Genomic DNA, 20,355 nt, shown 5'->3' with positions numbered 1-20,355 from the left:
GCTCTCTGTCTCTCATTCTCTCTCTCGCAAATAAAAAAAAAAAAAACAACTCACTAGTTCAGCTGTTTTTTGTTTGTTTGTTTGTTTGTTTTTAGCTAATTGGGAACTCATTTCCACAGTAGACACCTCAGACCTGTCAATTTAAGTAGACTTGTTTGCAAATGGAACAGTGTCCCAGAAAGTTGAGGGCCAGGCACACTTAAATGTGAATCTTGACACTGTTCCTTATTTGAAAAATCAGTCAAAAATTTTTTGAAAAAAGCAAAAACAAAAACAGAATTGTGTTTTTAAACTGTTTTGTTGAAATTAGAAACAGATTCTGGAGGTGGTGGGGGATGGGTGAAATAGGTGAAGGGAATTAAGGGTCCATGTATCTTGGGCCCTAAGGAATGTAGAGAATTGTTGAATCCCCGTATTGCACACTTGGAACTAATAACACTGTATGTTAATTATACTGGAATTAAAACAATAAATAAAAAGTTAAAACAAAATTAAACGAACACATAGTTTGAGTTGTTATAAGGTAAACCTCTTCAATCCATCACCTGAATCAAATGCCAGAGCATCGCCGGCTGAGTAGTCTCTCATCATCCTTACCCCCAAAGGAAACACTATCCTGATGTTTACTAATCACTAGATAGAATAGTTTATTCTTGCCCATTTATTTAAATGTAAGTTTCTCTTCATGTACAAGTATTCCCATTCTTTGCTTTTCCTTGTAATTTATATGTTGAAGAACCTGGGACATCTGACCCAAAGAGCTTTCTGTAGCGTGGGCTTTGTTGCTTGCACGCTTGTGGGTGGGGCTTAACCTGTTCTTCTGTGCCCCTCCCTCCTGCAAATGGGCAGCTAGATCCAGAAGCTTGATCCGGTTCATCTCTGGTCCTTCTGGCATATCCAGTGGTGGTCTTGTGTTCTTACCTCACGAGACAGTGAATGTCTGGCCTGTTTCTCTTTTTGTGATGTTAGAAATCGCTCATGCTCATTGCCTATATCAGTGGTTCTCAACCAAGGGCAATTTTGCCCCCACCCTTCCAAGGGACATTTGGCAGTTTGTGGTTATTACAGCCTGGGGGGAGGTTGCTACTGGCATCTCGTGAGTCGAGGCTGGAGATGCTAGTAAGTCTCCTGCATGCACAGCACAGCCCCAACATAAGGAATGTCCAGCCCCACATCTCCGTAGTGTCGCGGTTGAAAAATCCTGGGCTAGGGGTTGTAAAATAGTATTCCAGTTTTATCCCTTGTTTTTCATTTTGTTAGAATACTTTTATAAAGATATATGTTGCCTTATTATTTGGTCATCGAGCTGTGCAGTTCAAATAAGAAATAGAGTTTAAATGCTTGATTCTTTTTTTTTTTAAGATTTTATTTATTTATTTGAGAGAGAGAGAATGAGAGAGAGAGAGAGAGAGCGAGCATGAGAGGGGGGAAGGTCAGAGGGGAGAAGCAGACTCCCCGCCGAGCAGGGAGTCCGATTCGGGACTTGATCCCAGGACTCCAGGATCATGACCTGAGCCAAAGACAGTTGCTTAACTGAGCCACCCAGGCGCCTATAAATGCTTGATTCTTTTATTTACCAGTTTTCAGGAAAATGAGTAGATTCTTACCCTCCATGGGGAGCCATTTACTTTTTGAAAAAATTACTGTGAACACATAGATTAAAAAGGGATTTAAACTGGATCTGTTAACTATGGATTTAAACCTACTTGAAGAATGTCAATCAGTTGCCATTACTATCACTCTTCAAGTTTGAACTGTCTCCTCTTTAGCCGGTGGGAGCCTCTCGAATCGGGTGCAGAGGCTTTTTTTTTTTAAAGATTTTATTTATTTATTTGAGAGAGCGAGAATGAGAGAGAGTACATGAGAGGGGGGAGGGTCAGAGGGAGAAGCAGGCTCCTCGCCGAGCAGGGAGCCCGATGCGGGACTCGATCCCCGGACTCCAGGATCATGACCTGAGCCGAAGGCAGTCGCTCAACCAACTGAGCCACCCAGGCGCCCGGGTGTAGAGGCTTTTAACACCACCCTTGTAGTCTTGGTTTCCTGGCTCTCCCGTGGAAGGAGAGGTTCAAAGCTCATCTGTCCATTTCCTGCCACTGAGTTGGCATCCTTGGTTTCTTTGAGAAGCCCTGGTTTCTTTTCACTAAAAGGGTGAGTGATAATACGGGACCACGGTCTAGACATCAGGGATGCTCATTATTCTGTGTTGGTCATTGTTTCTCCGTCTTTTTTTGGGATCCACCTGTAAAATTGTCTCCTTTCCTTTTGTTCAAAACCAGTGCTTGAACTCAAGTTCAGGAAAACAGATTTAAAGTACCCTATATTATCTGTGTGCTAACATCTTGAAATTTTGCTCTTCTAGATGGAATCAGTGTGAGTGGCTTTCCACTGTGCAGTCCCTTCCGACAGGTCGTTCGGCCTCGAGTGGAGAGCAAGCCCGTGAACCCACCCGAAGGCAGCAAGCCGGGGGACCCGAGCCACGTGAAGGTGAGTCCGTCTGCTCGGCGGCTTGGTGTTCATGGTTTCCGCCACGCCTTCAGAGGCGAAGTGTTGGGTGTTTTTCGGAAGGGGAAGGACGCATGTGTTAACAGAATCGTGTTCGTGGGGAGCTGGTGTTTCAGTATTTTCCATTCTGTGGAATGTTCTGGAAAGCAGTTACAGTGCAGCTTCCGTGGCTGTGTTGTTGCTAACTCTCTGTTCCATGAAATACTGGGAATTTGGGGGCTGAGTCAAGGAGTACAGTGATTAAGGTGGAAAATTTCCTACCTTTTCCCTGATCATTGAAAAGTGTATTTATTGCCTAATCATTCTCAGTTCAGGTATTCATCCCATAAACTTAAGCCTTTGGGAGCTCCTTCCACTAATTGGTTTCTAAGCCCTGAGGAAGACTGAATGAGTATACGACATCTGTGCAGAGGTTCCTTAGGGTTTCTGGTGGGGTAGAGACTGCTGTTTCCAAGGGCCCTAGGAGAGGCCTGAACTGGAGCTTGAAGCTTTGGGGACAACTTCAGTATTTGGGAAAGCTCTGCTTGCCCACACCCACCAAGGGACAGGCTGTAGTGAGAGGACCAGAGGTTCACAGCGACGGTGGGGGTACAAGCAGCAAGGTCACCGGGATGACTTGTCAAGTAAGCACGTGTTGAGGCCCAGCCTTGTGAGGTACATGCCAGCATGTCCGAGGGGCCGTGACTGGTGAGACCCATCAGGAGAGCTTGGCCATGCTGGTTGTGAGTCTGGCACAGCGAATCCGGAGCATGGATGCTATCTGAAGTGAGGTCAGGGCAGGAGGGAAACAAGCTGCTTTTCCTTGACTGAGGTCCTGTCCGTGGATGGCAGTTACGAGGAGGTAGGTTTTAGGGGAGAGTCTTGTCCATTGAGGGCCCTGAAGGGGAGTGGTGTAGCTGGGAGCTGTTGCAGCAGGCGTATTCACACTGTAGCTTGATTGCTGGGCGTCAGGGCTCCCCTGTGAGCCAACGGGACTGGGGTGTGGGACGATGCTTCCCACCAGAGGAAGGGAGGCACGGAGGCGTGCAACAGGACTCAAGTGTGGAACCACAAAGCACCGCATTTGTGGCGAAGCTGGAGCACTGATGTCCTCGTGGGCCCTTGGGTGTGACATCCCCTGGAACCTCCTGATAGCCAACCCTGGACGGGTAGCCGTTCTCCTGCCCAGGCCCCTCAGCACTCCGGCTTCCCTCTGCAGGTCAGCTCCGCTGCCATGTGGCCTTCCCCACGGGGCACTCTTGGAGTTGGAGGCCAAACTTCAAAATCCAGGAGGCCATTATTCAGTCTCTTGGGTAATGGTGGCCGTGGCGTCACGTGTGTTTTCTTGAATCAAGCGTTGCAAGGCTGAATGCGTTGTATTTCCTGGCTGATGATAAATGTATGTAGATGTAGATGAGCGTAAGTGTCCTGAAATGTACTCACTGAAACATAGTTACCATCTGCTGAGGACATCCTGTGTGTCAGGCACGTGTAGAAATTGTCCTTCTACGTTCTTACGACAACTTTTTGAGTAGATGGTCTCCTCTAAAGAGAGGACCATGGCTCCCAGGTCATGTGACATAATCTGTCCGCCGCTCCAGTCCCTCTCCATTGTACTGTGACACCGTCTTTCCCTGTACCCTCTCCTGAATTTTGCTTACGAACAGCCTCAATGTCTCTTTTTAAAAAATTGTAATTCCCGTGTAGTGAACATACAGTGTTACATTAGTTTCAGGTGCACAATACATCGATTCAGCAATTCTGTAATTACTCTGTGCTCATCATGACAAGTGTACTCTTCATCCCCATCACCTGTTTTCCCCACCCCCCCCCCACCCCAGCCACCTGCGCTCTGGTAAGTACCAGTGTGTTCTGTATGGCTAAGAGTCTGTTTCTTGGTTTGCCTCCCTTTCTTTTTTTCTTTTTCTTTTTTTCCTTTGCTCATTTGTTTCTTAAATTCCACATATGAGTGAAATCATAAGGTATTTCCTACCTTTTCCCTGATCATTGAAAAGTGTATTTATTGCCTAATCATTCTCAGTTCAGGTATTCATCCCATAAACTTAAGCCTTTGGGAGCTGCTTCCACTAATTGGTTTCTAAGCCCTGAGGAATTTCTTTTCCTGACTTCTTTCACTTAGCATCATACTCTCTAGCTCTGTCCATGTTGTTGCAGATGGCGAGATTTCATTCTTATTTATGGCTGAGTAATATTCCATTGTGTATATATATATTATATATATATATAATATATATATATTATATATATTACATTTTCTTTATCCATTCATCTGTCGGACACTTGGGCTGCTTCCATCGTTCGGCTGTTGTAGATAACGCTGCAGTAAATATCAGGCTGCATGTATCCCTTTAAATTAGTGTTTTTGTAGCTTTTGGGTAAATACCCAGTGCGAGTTGCTGGGTCGTAGGGTTGCTCTAGTTTTAACTTTTTGAGGAACCTCCATACTGTTCTCCAGAGTGGCTGCACCAGCTTGCATTCCCACCAACAGTGCGTGAGGGTTCCCCTTTCTCGCCAACATCTTTGTTTCTTGTGTTGTTGATTTTAGCCATTCTGACAGGTGAGGTGATATCTCATGGCAGTTTTGATTCGCATTTCCCTGATGATGAGTGATTTTGAGCATCTTTTCAGGTGTCTGTTGTCCATTTGGATGTCTTCTTTGGAGAAATGTCCGTTCATGTCTTCTACCCATTTTTAATTGCATTATGTATTTTGGGGGCTGTTGAATTATATAAGCTCTTTATATATTTGGGGTACCCCAATTCCTGCATCCATGCCCTTAGGATTTGGCCCCCACTGGACTTTGGCATTCAGTTTCCGTGTCTCAGCACTTTGAAGTATACCCATCACCCACATGAAAGCTTCTGCCGCTTTCGTCAGAGAGCCTGGGGGCCCTCCTCAACTAGTTTCTTACCAAGAAAACTGAAAGGAAAAGAACTAGCATTTGTGAAGTGTGTTCTGCAGGCCAGGAGCTCTGCTGGGTGCTAAACACTCACACGTACACCAGCTGGGCAAACACCCTACTAGGTAAGTAGGGAAACAGGTTTACGGAGATTATGTCACTTGCCCAAGGTCATAGGGTTAGCAGGTGGGGGATTAAGGGTCTGAATCCATGTTCCTTCTACTAACCTTACCCTGGGGTTGGACCCTGAGTAGGACAGGCTCCTGTGTGTGGAGGACAGCACTGAGGTGACAGACACTTGACACCGGCGGGCGGGAAGGGGTGTGTGGGCATTCACAGGCACGCAGGAATAGCCCTCTCTCTTCGGAGGCCTCGTGGTGCTGGTAACCGATGAAGTGAGGCAGTTTTTCCTGGTTGTGGAGGTGAGTCTTCCGTGGTTCGGTTGTACTCCTGGGGAGTGGGCGGGAGTTGTGCTGTGGGGGCATCTGTCACCTGGGCTTCTTGGCTCTGCTGAGCTTGTTCCCCAGTTCTGCTCCCAGAGCAGGAATAACGTGACCTAATTGGAAATGTGCTAAACCTGTAAAATGATTACCAAAGAATGGTGTAGTCATGGAAACCAGTAATTCAGTGAAAGGCAGCTTCTAGGGAGCCCCTCCAGAAGTGGGAGATGGTACCATGTGTTTCTTGAGATTTCCCAGAAAGGTTGCTTCCCCTGTTGCACCAGCTCTGACTGTGTCTATCCGTGTTGGTGACTGGTTTTCCGCGCACCGCCGCTCACCAACGTGAAGAATTTCTAGGGTTGAGACAAGAGGTGTGTGAAATGGCTGCATGTTAGAAGTAGTATTCCTGCCAGTCAGGCTACATATGGCCTCTCCTGACCCTCAATTTCCCATCTGTAAAATGGAGTAACCTTCCTTTGTAGGGTATTTGGGAGGTTTAATGTCAGAGCTTGGCAGGGGGAAAAAACTGGACCAAATCAAGAAGTAATAACAAACAGACTTTATTCTTGTATATTAAAAGAAAAGATTTGATTAAGTGAGTCCTGCTGGTTAAAAGGGAGCAGCTGGGGATGGGTGGGGCCCGGGGGTCACTGACTGGAGTAAGTCGTTTGCAGTTACTCCTGCTTAGCCGGGCTTCCCCAGGGTTGGCGAGCCTAGTACTGACTGCTGAGTTAGAGCCTGTGTGCACACAGTGTGGCAGCAGGACTGGAGTGGCCAGGGCTCCACCGAAGCCCTCCCGAGGCACCAGGACCTGGGCTGGCCTGCCGTGCGCTGGCGGAGTGAGTGGGAGGCTTCTCCCCTGAGTGGGCCTGTGCTGAGTGTATCAGTGAGGGTCCCCACAGCCCTGCCTGTTGGGAGCGTCCAGCTCCAGCCTCCAGGGCTGGACTACACAGCAAATGTGGGAGCTGGCTGAGCTCTGGCTGCTAACCACGGCCTGCCCTCCGCCGACAGCATGCTCCGCGCACACGCCGTGCCTGCAGAAGGCCTGCTGGAGAACTCGGGAGTCCTAACAAAAGCAAGTTTGCGAGAAGGGGCGGGAACGGGCCTGCTTCTGGGCTCTGTGCGTATCTGGCTCCTGGGAGCTTGTTGGTGCATGCCCGCCCTGGTCAACAACATCTTGTCTTCAAAAATCTCAGAGAATAGGTGTGATGGCCGTAGCCGCCCTGGCGGCAGCTTCGCCCCGGGGCTCCTCTGCCGGGAGCCAGGTATCGTGCTGGCTGCTTTCCTTGGAAGCTTGGGTTTGAGCTGGAAGCTTGGTGCTCATGCACCTTCCCTTCCTCTGTTCTCGCCGCTGCCCTGACACCCTGCACAACCCAGCCCCTGTTCCAGTCACCCACTCACAACACCCGAGCCTTGCTTTCCTGACCTGCAGTTTGGGGAGAAAATCTGTTCTCCCGCTCGGTTGTTAGTGAAGAGCCATTGAAGGACTATTTGGACAGCTTGGGTAGGAGGAATAATAGTGGGGGTTGCCTGAATTGGGGAGTGCAAGGGTGTGCTGAAGGCTCGTCCAGGGCCTTCCTGGTTAGGGAGCAGCAGAGCCCCCCAGCCTGGACCCTGCCCGCCTCTCCCACACGGGCCGGTGTTCTGTCGCGTGGACTTGCCAGGCTTGGCCCCACCTCACGCTTCAACTTCGCACCCCCTCTTCCCCCCCCGCCCCCGCCCCCGCACGTGCTGCAGGCTGCCACCTCGTCCCAGGAGCCTCCACAGGGACTCTGCTCCGTTGCCCTGGCCACGCACTTGCTCTCCTGCTGCCTTCATGCTCTGTGGGATCCCGCCAGCATGTCAGTCCTGCCAGAGCCTTTCCTCCTGCTGCTGTCCCGTCTCCAGGCCTGCCAGAGCGCCCGGCACACAGCAAGTGTTCCAGAAGTAGTTGTGGAGTGAACTAACGCACAAACGTGTTCTGACAATTTGGGGCAAGGCACTTGCTGGACAAGAGGCTGAGTCGGAGGAGGCCAGCTGCAGTTCTTTTTCCCCGGCTTCCACGGGAGGCCACTCTGGAGTGGAAGTGAGCATGGGGAGCCAGGGGAGGCTGTACTCATGGAGCTTAGACAGTTGCACGTCCGGACCCCTGGTTCCCTGGGCCCAGGGCCTTGATGTCCTGGTGGCACGTGGCCAGTGGTGATCTGCTGCTGCTCCCACTTCTGAGGTGTTTTTTTTGTCTTTTGGTTCTGCGGCTCTGTTCTCTGGGGAACTGGGACTGTTGAAGAGGGCCACAAAACAAATCTCAGTCAATTTCAAAGGATTCTCATTTTGCAAAGTATATTCTCTGACAGTAATGAACTTGGAATCCAATAACTAAATCTTTGAGGATTTTTCAAATGTTTGGAAACAAAATGACACACTTACAATGAGCCCATGGGCCAAAGAAGAGAGAACAAAATAAAAATAGAAAGTGTTTTGACACAAGTGAACATGAAAGCACAGTGTAGTGTCTGGGCGCTGCTAACGCAGTGTTTGCTTGGGCACGTGGCGTACTTGAGGCCTGCCTTGGAGGAGGAGGAGGGTCTCAAGTCGAGACCCCTGCTTCAACTTTAAGAACGTAGGAAAAATGGAAATTAAACCTACCATAAACAAGGAAATAAAGATCAGAACACAAAGCAATGAAATCAGAAACGAAAACCCTAATAGAGACAAGGAAACCAAAAGCTTGTTTTTTGAGAAAAATGAACGAAATTTAGCAACTTGCAGCCAGCTCAATGGGAGAGAAAGACACGATAGAAGACAGGGGCAGAGGAAGTGGCATCGCTCCAGACTCTATAGAGAGGGAGAAGGTAGAGCGTTGTCGTGAGCAGCTCGATGCCCGTAAATCTGAACACCGACATGAACTAGACCAAATCTTTGGAAGACCCAAGGCAACAGAGCTTACAGACAGGGTTGTTCTCAGTAGCTGTTTCTGTGTCCATTATGGAAATACAGAAACAGAATTTTTGGTTAAAACCCTCACCATAGAGCAAATCAGGCCTGGGTGGCTTCACTCCTGCATCTCACCAGACATTGAAGGAGGATGAATAGGAGTTTTACCTAAACTCTTCTTTCAGGGAGCTTGAAGGTGGGAATACTCCTGACCCATTCCGTGAGGTCCGCACTGCCCTGAACGCAAAGGCAGACAGAGTTGAAAACAGCAACGAAGACTCCTGAGCACCATTTTAAGTAACGTGTTAGCATATTGGATTCCACAATATGTAAAATGCTGATGAGTAGGGTTTATCTGAGGAATGCGAGGTTGGTTTGACGTTAGAAAGCCGACAAATGTAGTTCTTTATATCAACAAACCAAGAAAGGAAGACTATGCGAGCATCTTACTGGAGAAGCAGCATCTGACAAGGTACAATGTGGGCTCCTGATAAAACTCTCAGCAAACTAGAACTAGAAGGGCACTTCCTCAGCCCGATCCCATGCACGCTTTGCCTTCCGCTGTGCTTCCGGGTGACTGCTGAGGGGTGTTCCCCAGTGGCAGCCACGCACCGCTCCTGGCTCCACAGCCGTGCCCGCTCACACTGCTCCTCGCTGGCGCTGGCTGTCCCCGTGGATTGGAGGTTCCTTCTCCATACCTTGGATTCTGGGCCTGTTCCCAATCCTCTCGTACGGCCACGCTTTGCTGTTAATGTGTCTGTCTAGCCTTCACCCAAGGAGAGCCCGGCACTCCTTCCCTGTCCCCACCTGCTGCCTGCTCCCACCTCCATTGTCATTCTGTGCATATGTCCCCAAGTTCCTGGAACTAGAAGCTCCTCATGGCTGCGGGGTGTTCCCTGCCACCTGGCAGAGCGCTCAGCCTTCAGTAGATTGCTCTTGATCCACGTGGTCTGGGTTATAGTTCAAATATTCCCTCTCCTTGGGAATTCTGTCTTCTATGAAGAGATTTGCATCGTGTGGCAAAGCAAGACTGTAAAGTTAAATTCTTCTCCATCATAGTAAGGTTTAACTCTGGGATTCTTCAGAATCCCAACACATTCAGATGATAGCTTACATCATGTTAAATGTTTTGTATTGCTTCAGCTTTTATAATAAAGAACTATAAACTATATAAAGAAATGTGGGATGTTCATAAAGTTCTTATGCACTCTTATATTTTAGTAATTGTGTTTATAAATGGACCGATTGGAAGAATCTGCTTAAGAAACTTAGTCTTTTTTTTTTTTTTTTTAACTTGAATACATTTGCTACGTTATGCAAAGAGCATATTTTCTTAAGCAGTGTTATAGGTGAGAGAAGGTTCCATGAGCCTTTTGGGGCCTGGGGGTAGCAGAATTAAGGTTCCCTTCATCTGGGAGGAGAAAGCATATTAGGCCATTGGTTCATGGTCACGTACTCACTCAAGGACGTGGAGCGTGCTGGCCGGAGCATCTTGGGATGTGACGCCGGGGAGATTTAGCACTTGAAGCAGTATTTACAGATTACTTTTCTCATGCTCCCAACCTCACAGTATGCAAGTGGAAATCACTGCACAGCTCTGGAAGATTAAGTAACATGCCCAACGGCAAGCAGTTACACAGTAGAAGTTAAAATTCAAAGCCCGATGTGTGTGAATCCAAAGCTTGGGCTATTTCTACAATATCGTCCTGCCTCTTCATATAATTTCTAAGTCTCCAAACTTATTAGGGAGCACAAAACATTCTCTATTGATTTAAGCCATATTTATAGAGCAGTGAGTATAAGCTTTTTGCCTGTCTGACCTTCCATTTCAATCTGTAAAATGTGGATAATAAGACTTCCTCCTGGGCTGTTGTAAGGAGGAAAGTGTCTGCTATTAGCCTTGGTAGATAAGAAAAGCTTAAAAAATGGCCAATCCAATTCAGTTCCAAATTATTCCTAATCTGTCCCAGTAATAGTTAGATGGAATTTCTTTCTACAACGTGAAGCATAAAAGCTTCAAGGAATCCTTTAATCTGCTCAACTCCTCTAAAACTTAATAAGAAACTCAGCAGTAAGAGAAGTGGAAGAGTCTACTGCATGTGGAATTCTGAAACAAATGTCAAGGAGAGGTTGGAAGAATGTTCCTTGAGGTTCCGTAACACCTGTGGGACTTCTGTCTGCTGTGGTGATGCTGCTCTGAACGCCCGTAACTGTTTATCCGCCTTGTTCGCTGGACGACTGTTGCATGTCCAGTTCTGGATGGCGGAGGGGGTGTGTGTGTGTGCGTGCGTGTGCACGCGTGTGCACAGGATGAGGTCCTGGAGCTCACCTTCTGAGGGAAGGGACAAACAGCAAACGGACATGTCAGCTTATGAAGAATGCTCCCTGGAAAGTGAAGGTGGTGATGGGCTGAGGACTGCTTGCTGGTTTGGGTAGAACCATCAGCAAGGGTGTTTCTGCAGAGGCCGTAGATGCTGTCAGAGAGAGTTAAATAGTCTGTGAGGGACGGTTTATTGTACTGAAGTTGGGATGTTGTTTGGAATACCAACATCAACTGCCAAAGCGTTTATTATATACAAGCCACTTCCCCCTGTAGATGGTTAGTCAAAGCTAAGGATGATCCCTTATTAATCTTTGCATTTTCAGCTCCTGATACAGGGACGGACACATGATATGCTCTCAGTAAATGTTGAATGAATGAGCAAGAAAGACAAAGAAATAGCTTCTAAAAAGTTGCTGTATTCTCTCAATTCCTTTTGCTATTAATTTTTTGCTACATTGGTGGGTAAACATGAGCACATATACGAATCACCCAGGGGCTTGTTAAAAGTGGCGCTGGCCCCCGGCCACAGAGTTTGTAATTCAGTAGGTTCGGATGGGGGCTGGGAGCCTGCCTTTCTCACGAGGTCACAGGTGATGCTGCTGCTGGTGTGGGGACCATGCTTGGAGAACCGCTGCCTTAAGGTATGGAATATTTGTTTTTTTTTTTTAATTGCCTTTTTTTTTTTTTTTTTCCAGTCTATAGGACTGGACCGTAAGTATCACTAAGAATAGATCTGACCTTCCTCAAGTGACTCCTAGATTAGCTCGTGGTGAGCTCTCAGCGCGGTCTGAGGGACCTCAGTGATTGATTTGTAGTACCTGGATTCCTGGGAAGGCGTTTTCATAAACATTTATGATAAAATCTGAACAGAAGCATACAATTAATAGATTTAATAATCTACACATTAAAATGCTTATTTTGGGGAAAGTTCAGAAACCCCCATTTAGGAAATCCATAAGCCTGCCTGATTCTAGTCCAGGCCTTTCCACAGGTTGAGATTCATGGTGGCACCGTTGGGGATTCTCAGAGCTGGTGGAAGGGCAGTCCTCTGTCCCAGGTCATAGGCGAGCAGGAGACAGCAGGATATGAGCATGTGTTACTCATAAGGTGGTTGGGACAGAGTTCACTGACTTTTCAGGGGCTCAGCTCTCAGTGGTTATTTTAAAAGGTGCCTGGGGAAAAGCAAGGCAGGAACTTGGGCCTGGAACCCTAAGCTCAGGACCTTATCTGAGTGCGCAGACTCTGGGTGTGAGCAGGTCATCCTACTGTGGGATGTGTAGACAGCAAGTCAAGAGTAGTAGCTTTTCTCATCACCTAGTCTTGTGAGCCTCAAAACATACGAAATGCTGAGGAATAAATCTGACACAAGATGTGCGGGATCTGTGCCCTGAAACGGTAAGGAAGGGGAGGGAGGTCAGAAGAAGTGGGGAGCATGGAGAAAGGGGCCTGCAATTCAGAGGCTGCTTCTGGGCCCTATCGGCACTTCTTTGTGACACGAATTGGTGTTGAGAGGGCGAGGGGAAGTCCTAAGTCTGGCTGTGAGGTTTGGCCTGAGGTGCGGGATATAGGAGGAATGGGCAGCAGGAGCCCATTCCAGAAAGAGCTTTCTGTCGGGATGGCCACGCACCAGGTGGGTCAGGGCTCCTGGGTGGACTCCTCTTACCCAGCAGTACTCTGTCCATCCGTTAGCCCTGTTCGCCCTGAGGTTTAAGATAGGCCATGTAGCGTACTCAGGGCTTAAAATCCCTGATCTCCAAATAGGCCATGTTGTGGCAGTCTTAGAATTTAAGTTCTTAATCCTATGATTGCCTCTGGATCACAGCACTTAAACAGTATTCTATATTAATGAGATTTACATAACCTTTTTATAGTTGCTGTTAGTGATGGATGTTTTTGATCTTTGTAGCTAGTGTAGTTTGGGGTTCATTATCTTGCTGGGCTAAAAGTAAATGAACACATTGACTGTGGCCTTCAGGATGTGACTTCATGGATTGTGTGACAGAAGCCACTTCCTTTGAGCACTTGTGGTTATCGAGTAACTTCCCATTGTTTCTTTTTTTTAAGATTTTATTTATTTATTTGAGACAGAATGAGAGAGAGAGAGAGAGCACATGAGAGGGGGGAGGGTCAGAGGGAGAAGCAGGCTCCCTGCTGAGCAGAGAGCCCGATGTGGGACTTGATCCAGGGACTCCAGGATCATGACCTGAGCCGAAGGCAGTCGCTTAACCAACTGAGCCACCCAGGTGCCCCTTCCCATTGTTTCTGATAGTATTTGTATCTTCTGAATACCGGTGATACCTTGTTTAAGCCCTGGTAACACTAAGAATTTTCTAGTCCATGGAATTTTGGCATTGGTCATAGTAACAGACTTCACGAGTGCTACTTAACGCCGTCACTTCTGCATCTAGTGTGAGTGTTGGTACATGCTTTTCCTTTCCGCCATAGATGATTTTTGAATTTCTTTCATCAGCTCTTTCCATTAGGTTTGTTCACGCTCTTCTCCCAAACCCCTGGCATCTGGCTTAAATTCTCGGCATGTCGATGAAGACTTTCTCTGAGCTTTTCTGTGACTCTTCTGCCGATGAGCTCAGATCTTCACCACCCCCCCTTCCCCTTTCTCACCGGGTTGGATACTACCAGGCACCTAACTTACCCCCAGGTGCCTCTTCTCTCTCCTCCTTTGATAGAGGTGCGATAGGGGGCTTCTCCTGTTTCTTTCTGTTCTGGCCTCCCGTGTGATGCTTCCGTCGCTGCCAGAACCCGGTCAGCCAGGCAGTGTCCTGCAGATGCCCCCTCACCAGTGGCTCTTGGCCCAGCGTGCTCCTCCGCGGCCACTCACACCCACTGCTTCAGTCGAGCCTTCTTGCCTCCAGCTGCATTCCCTTGGTGTTTTTCAAATGGCCTCGTCTCTCTTCCATCAGCTCTTCCCCCAAGTACTGATTTTTTTTTTTTTTAAATCTCTGTCTGTGAGAGAACTTAGTTTATCGAACGAAGCCCCAAGTGACCGTTGTCATTCTCAGTAGGCCCTCACATAGGTGGAAGCGGTGAGCGCTGCCGCCATCCCCACTCACCAACACCGGGAGATCCGTGGAGCATGGGCACATTGAGACAGACAGACATTTCTTATCATTGCAGAAACGGTGCCAGCAAAAAGTAATTCGATCATGCAGTTGAGACAAGCAGAAATAAAAGGAGTGAAGTTGCACTTCCCCACGGCCCAGAGAACCCCAGTGGGAACCCAGAGTGCGTATCCTCCTGGGTTGTTTTATTGTTCATGTGTGGATATGTGTGGATGTGTTTTCATGAACATGCATGCACAAATACTTGGGCATGTTCTTAGAAGCATGCATACATGAATACCTGTGCATGTTTGTTCCTAGATCAAAATTAGGTCACTGTATTTTTTTTTTTTATTAGTGATATATTTATATTTTAAATATTGACAACAAATTTAAAATGTATGAACACCATGGAATAAACAAAACTTATCTATAGGGTAAACATGCCCTGAAGCCTGCAAGTTTGTAACATTTATTCTACCCTTTCTTTTTTTTTTTTTTTAAGATTTTATTTATTTATTTGAGAGAGAGAGAATGAGAGACAGAGAGCACGAGAGGGAAGAGGGTCAGAGGGAGAAGCAGACCCCCTGCTGAGCAGGGAGCCCGATGCGGGACTCGATCCCGGGACTCCAGGATCATGTAGGTCACTGTATTTTATAACTTTGTTCAATTAATTCCATTCCATTTTATATTTCAGTAAATTTTCATTGCCTCTACTATGCAGGAAGTATTCAAATTTGCCTCATATGATCCCCAAGTTCTGTTTTAACTAACTAGTCCAAACCAGAATATAGTCTGGGATTACTCATTGTATCTGGTCCGTGTGTCACTTGTTTGTCTTAATCTAGCACTTTTTTTTTTTTTAAATGCTTGTTGAAGAGACCAGGCCATTCGTGCTACCTTCTGGATTTGTCTGCTTGCTGCCCCACAGCATTACTCAATTTCTCTATTCTGATTTCCTGGAAACTACCAATTGTATGTAAAGACTTAATGGATTCAGATGAAACATTTCTGGCTAGGACACTTCATTGGTGAAGTTGGTACTTCAAATTGTATCACATCAGAGACGCCCAGTATCTGGCTTTCAGCCATCAGTGAGGTTGAGATTGACCCCTGGAGTGGGCGATGGTGGTCTGAGCCCACCATGTTCTTCCTCTTGCCACTAGAGAATATTCCGCACGTTGGTACTTGAGCAGTAATATGGATGCATCAATCATACATCTAATGGTTTTAAAATCAGTTGATCATCCTTGCCTGATTTAATGTCATTAAGATTTTATGAAATGTTTTTCTATATTATGTCTCTACTCTGATCAAGTGGCCTTCTCCTGTAAAGTAGCACTTTTAGCTCAACTACAGGGCTGTTCAATTACTCCGAAATACAGTGCCTACCAGGAACAAACAAGATGCTTCTGTTTTCCTTTTAATCTTTAATTTCATGTTAAGGAATTGTTTATAAATGTCTTCAAATGGTGAGAAATTAGTTTTTTTTTTTAAAGATTTTATTTATTTAGAGAGTGTGAGTTGGTAGAGGAGCAGAGGGAGAGGGAGAATCTCAAGTAGACTCCGCGCTGAGCGTGGAGCCTGATGCGGGGCTTGATCTCACGACCCTGAGGTCATGACCTGAGCTGAAATCAAGAGTGGGACGCTTAACTGACTGAACCACCCAGGGACCCCTGGTGGGGAATAATATCTTTATTTCCCTCTAAGGGTAGTTTTGAGAATGCAGTGATAAGAGAGAACTTTTAGTTTAAAGTCCTACCAAATGTAATTATTCTATTTATCATGATTACAAATCTCATTCGTCTACAGAGAAGCCGTGCTCAGGGGCATGGACTTTGGTGTCCTGACTTACCAGCTGTGCCACCGTGGGTAGGTTATGTAAGCCCTCTGTGCCTCTGTCTCCTCTGTGGAACCCCGGGGGTAACACTCATACCGGTCTCCTGGGATTGCTGAGAATTAAGAATTGATGTGGACCGTTGAGACAGCCCCTGGTGTGAGGGGAGTGCTCAGCATTATTCTTCTCACTCTGAGATTGAGTGGCACCCTGCTCACATACACCTGAAAACTCCTCCATTTGCCCACCTCCGCTCTCTCTGTAATCCTGTTTTCATTTTCACAACCGTCCGGGGGAGAGCATTCTATTCTCACCCTGGTGACTGAGAGCACTGGAGGGGATGCTGCAGACAGGCGGCCCTGAACCCTGAACCCCGGCGGCGTTCTCCTCTCCCCAGGGGATCGCTCAGAAGTGAAAATGTCACGGAAATTTGGAGTTTGTTTTGGAAACAGTACAGGCTGTTAAGAGCGGAGACACGTCTGTGTTGTGGTGTGCGCCGGGAGCAGTTCCGAACCAGCTCTCTGACATTTCCAAACACCTTAGAAGAGCGATGGAGAAAGGTACCCTCTTTGAAGCTTGTTCAAATTGCCTTTTCCCCCGGGGAACTATTAGCTGTGAAGGTTGTGGTAATTTGTTACACAGCAGCAGAAAATTAATGCAGCCGAGGAGTGTGCCGGATGCTTCACATCAAATGTGCTCTTGACAAGTGGCCAGCAGTGTGTAACCTCTGGCTCTCTCCATGAGGGATGAGGCTTAGCACAGACCCTTCCTAACAGTATGGCCGTCAGTGGCTCTGTTGGGGTCCAGAGTCCTTCCCACAGAGCTGCAAGCTTCTGTGGTCTGTCCTCAGGGCCCTCCCACTGCACCGTGGTTCTGACGGTGTTGCATTAGGTTAGTCGGGGGCACGCTGTCCCTTGCAGTGGCTCACAGCGCTGCTGGAGACACTGATCTGTACCTGCATGCTGGTGTTCTCCCCAGGCTGGGTCCTTGTCCCTTCCCTGCGCCTCGTCCCTGCTGCCATCCTTTCCCCGGTGTGGGGGTCCAACGTGATGTGTCGCTAGCGCCAAAAGTATGACTGTATTTTCACATTCAGTATTAGGACCTGTCATCTGCCAGAAGGTGTGAATGACAATGAGACCCGATGTGTGAAATTAGAGCTGTTCCGTAGCAGTGTACATAGAGGGCATTGAACAAGTGAGTGAAGCTCACTGCAGTGATGCTTTCCGGAAGAATAAAACAACATTTGTCAAGTAGCAACTGAGTGGTAAGAAACAAAGCATCTGAAGCCTCCTTAGAAGAATCCAGGAGTTCTGTGTTCCATCTAGCCAGACCACAGGACAGCAGTGTTTAGCCAGGAAGTAGGAAACTTCCCTCAAGAAATGATCTATACCACACTGGGCTGTAATATTAATGAAAAAATTCGAAAGATACATGCTGAAACTGCATGAACATGCAGCATTTCCATCGTAAACATGACCCTGCAGTCTCCAGTAGCCATCCATCCGTTTAGAGGGAGCAAACTGGCACTCAGGGGGCTGGAAGATGTAGCCTGCGGGTTTATGTGGGGCCCCGACGGTGCTCCCAGAGTATTTCGTGTTGGATGTTTATACTAGGTGTGTGCTTTCTAGGCCGTAGCCCTCCCTTCTCCCCGGTGCTCACCTCCTGCCTGCTTCATGCCTTCTTCCTGGCCTCTGGAGGTATGAGAACTTGAGATCCTTTCTGCAGCATCCTAACAGTGGTGCCCAGAGAGGCCATTGGGATGCAAGGTTTTATAGTTTCATCTCCTTTTTAAAAGGCACCTTTTTATTTCAGAAGGGATTGAAAGTTGCAGAAAAGCTACAAAAATAAGAGTGCGTTCCTGTGTATCTCTTACCAGTTTCCGCTGCTGTTCACATCTGGCCCGGCCACAGCAAGATCCCAGCATCACTGCATTGCTGTGAACAAACTCTGTTCCTAATTCGGCTTTCACTAGTTTATCCCCCGTTGTCCTCTCTCTGTTCCAGGGTCGCATGCAGGATAGGATAGCAGATGAAGTTCAGTCCTCAGGTCTCCTCTGGTTTGTGACAATTTCTCAGTCGTTTGTCCGTGACCTTGAGGGTTTTGAGGAGTAGCAATCAGATATTTTATCGACTGTTCCTGGATTCAGGTTTCTCTGCTGCTTTTCTTAAAACAAGAAAGAGGTGACGTGCCCTTCTTGTCACATGTATCACTGATGGCGTTGACCTTGATCACCTGGCTGGAGTAATGTTTGCCAGAATAGAGTTTCCATACTGGATTCTCTGGGAGCAAGTCGCTATGTGTGCAGCCCTGGCTCTAGGGGTGGGGAAGGGAGAGTGGGAGACAGGCTCCACTTCTGTTGGCAGGGAGCTATGGAAAGTTTCTGGAATTCTATAAGAATTTGCCCTGGCATGGCATTGCTTCTAAGCCCCCTCAGAGCTGGGAAGTACTTGTGTGCGTACTAATCTGTGTATCTACACATAATTCCCCATGGATTTATCCATCTGCTTAGGGTCACACCCTTGAGCTTAAACATGAGCTCACACGGATGTCTGACTTGATCCAGGCCCACTGGGTTTGTTGCAGTGCCCGCTCCTCACTCGCTTACCTGTAATATTGCTCGCCAACAGAGAGCAGCCTGCCCCGCCATCCGTTTCCTGCTTGTTCCCCACCCCAGTCTGCGGGTCACGCGGTTTCTGAGCTGTGTTTGATGGGTCCCCACGAGAAGCATTACCAAGTAGAGCAGAGAGTTTCTGTGCATTTCCTTCCATCCTTACCACCCCCGCCCCCACCCAGTTTCCAGTCAGACCTTGTCTTCCGAAGTTACTGTCTCATCTTTTTGAATATTTTTGTATATATTTTGAAGTGTACATGTGTATATTTTAAATGCATGTTGGGGTGCATTCTGAAGTTTAATTGAGGCATGTAACAAAATTAAGATTTATGGATGTGGGCAGCAGTGCAGATGATGCAAAATATTTACCTTTGACTTTGGGATGAATTCTATTTATTTGTATGGCTTTGCCTTCTTAATTGATTGCTTGGAGCAGACATTTATTGGAAGCGGCATGACAGGGTGGGTATAATAAGGGTTCCGGGGGTTAGAGTGCCCTGGATTGAAATTCCAGCTTGGCCATCCACTGTGTGACACCAGGCGAGTTACCCAAAGGTCCAGGTGAAACAAATTGCTCGGAAGTTAATAGGCATCTCATGGGATTGTTGGGTAGATTGGAATGTGTATCTGGAATACTCTGCATTCTTGCTACTCAAAGTATGCTCCACCAACCAACAGCATCCGTGTCCCCTGGGAGCCAGCTGGACCTAAAGATCATCTGGCCCCAACCCCAGGTGTCCTGAGTTTGGAATCTACATTTTACCAGTATCCCTGGGGGACTTGAATGCCCGGAGAACCCTCTCTGTACTGAGCTCTGAGAAGCTGTGATCAACACCAGCTCAGTGTCTCTGGCTTCGGCAGTGCTGGCCTCGCCTCCAGGAAGCCCGCGAGCACCCCCTGGCCCCGGGCTTTCAGATGCAGCGTTTAGCCCGCTGTGCCTTCTGTCCTCACTGTCACATCCTCCGCTAGAACCTCCGTTTCTAGCGGTGTCTGGCGCATCAAATGTGCTCAATAAACATTTGCTGAGTATGAGAATGTTCTTGGTTCTCTGCCAACTTCTGAGAACACCAGAGGAGAGAAATGGTCCCTGCCATTCAGGAGCTGTCGCCCGGTGGACGGTGGTGCCACAGGGTCAGGTGCTCGATGCTGCAGATGCCCTGAGGAGGGTGGCGAGCCGCCTTCCCTGTAGGGGGCTGGCTTCCGTGCAGTCTTGGAGGCCAGCCAGCCAACAGACTCGACCTTCTCCCCTCGCCACATAGGCATCCCAAGGAAAACTGCTGTTCTCTGTTTCTTGAACATCGATCTTGGGTACGCTGGGGGAACCAGCCAGTTCATCTCACGTGTCCAGAAAGCTTCAGGGAAGGACTCTCTTGAGCCCTGATGTCACCTGCCCTCCTTGTCTTCAGCCTGTGCTGCTGCCCCCATGACAAATACTGATTTTCTTTTTCTTCTGTGTTCTTTTTTGTTCCGTTCTCTTGAATAGATACAGCTGTTTTAAAAAGCAACACGAAAAAAAAAAAAGAAGAAGGTAGCAGGAGGGGAAGAATGAAGGTGGGGAAATCGGAGGGGTAGACGAACCATGAGAGACGATGGACTCTGAAAAACAAACTGAGGGTTCTAGAGGGGAGGGGGGTGGGAGGATGGGTTAGCCTGGTGGTGGGTATTGAGGAGGGCACATTCTGCATGGAGCACTGGGTGTTATGCACAAATAATGAATCATGGAACACTTCATCTAAAACTAATGATGTAATGTATGGGGATTAACATAAGA

General features: G+C 47.6%; 1 protein-coding gene and 1 long non-coding RNA gene across 2 annotated transcripts in view; both read left to right on the top strand.

The window, feature by feature from the left end:
* The window catches only part of LOC102729837 (trafficking protein particle complex subunit 9), a 326,483-nt gene that overhangs the window by 155,444 nt on the left and 150,684 nt on the right, over positions 1-20,355 (top strand). Inside the window, exon 17 of the mRNA XM_081816622.1 lies at positions 2,360-2,484. Coding sequence (XP_081672748.1) covers positions 2,360-2,484 — 125 coding nt within the window. The remainder of the gene's footprint in view (positions 1-2,359; positions 2,485-20,355) is intronic.
* LOC145720998 (uncharacterized) lies at positions 12,728-16,702 on the top strand. The gene is made up of 2 exons (XR_014144455.1): positions 12,728-14,468; positions 14,780-16,702. It is a non-coding gene; the product is annotated as an uncharacterized LOC145720998 (long non-coding RNA).

This window comes from Leptonychotes weddellii, chromosome 4 (genome assembly GCF_054177405.1).
Source record: "Leptonychotes weddellii isolate Sample4059 chromosome 4, ASM5417740v2, whole genome shotgun sequence".
Taxonomy (NCBI): domain Eukaryota; kingdom Metazoa; phylum Chordata; class Mammalia; order Carnivora; family Phocidae; genus Leptonychotes; species Leptonychotes weddellii.
Note: the sequence above shows the minus strand (reverse complement) of the source record. Positions and strands in the feature narration are given on the sequence as shown.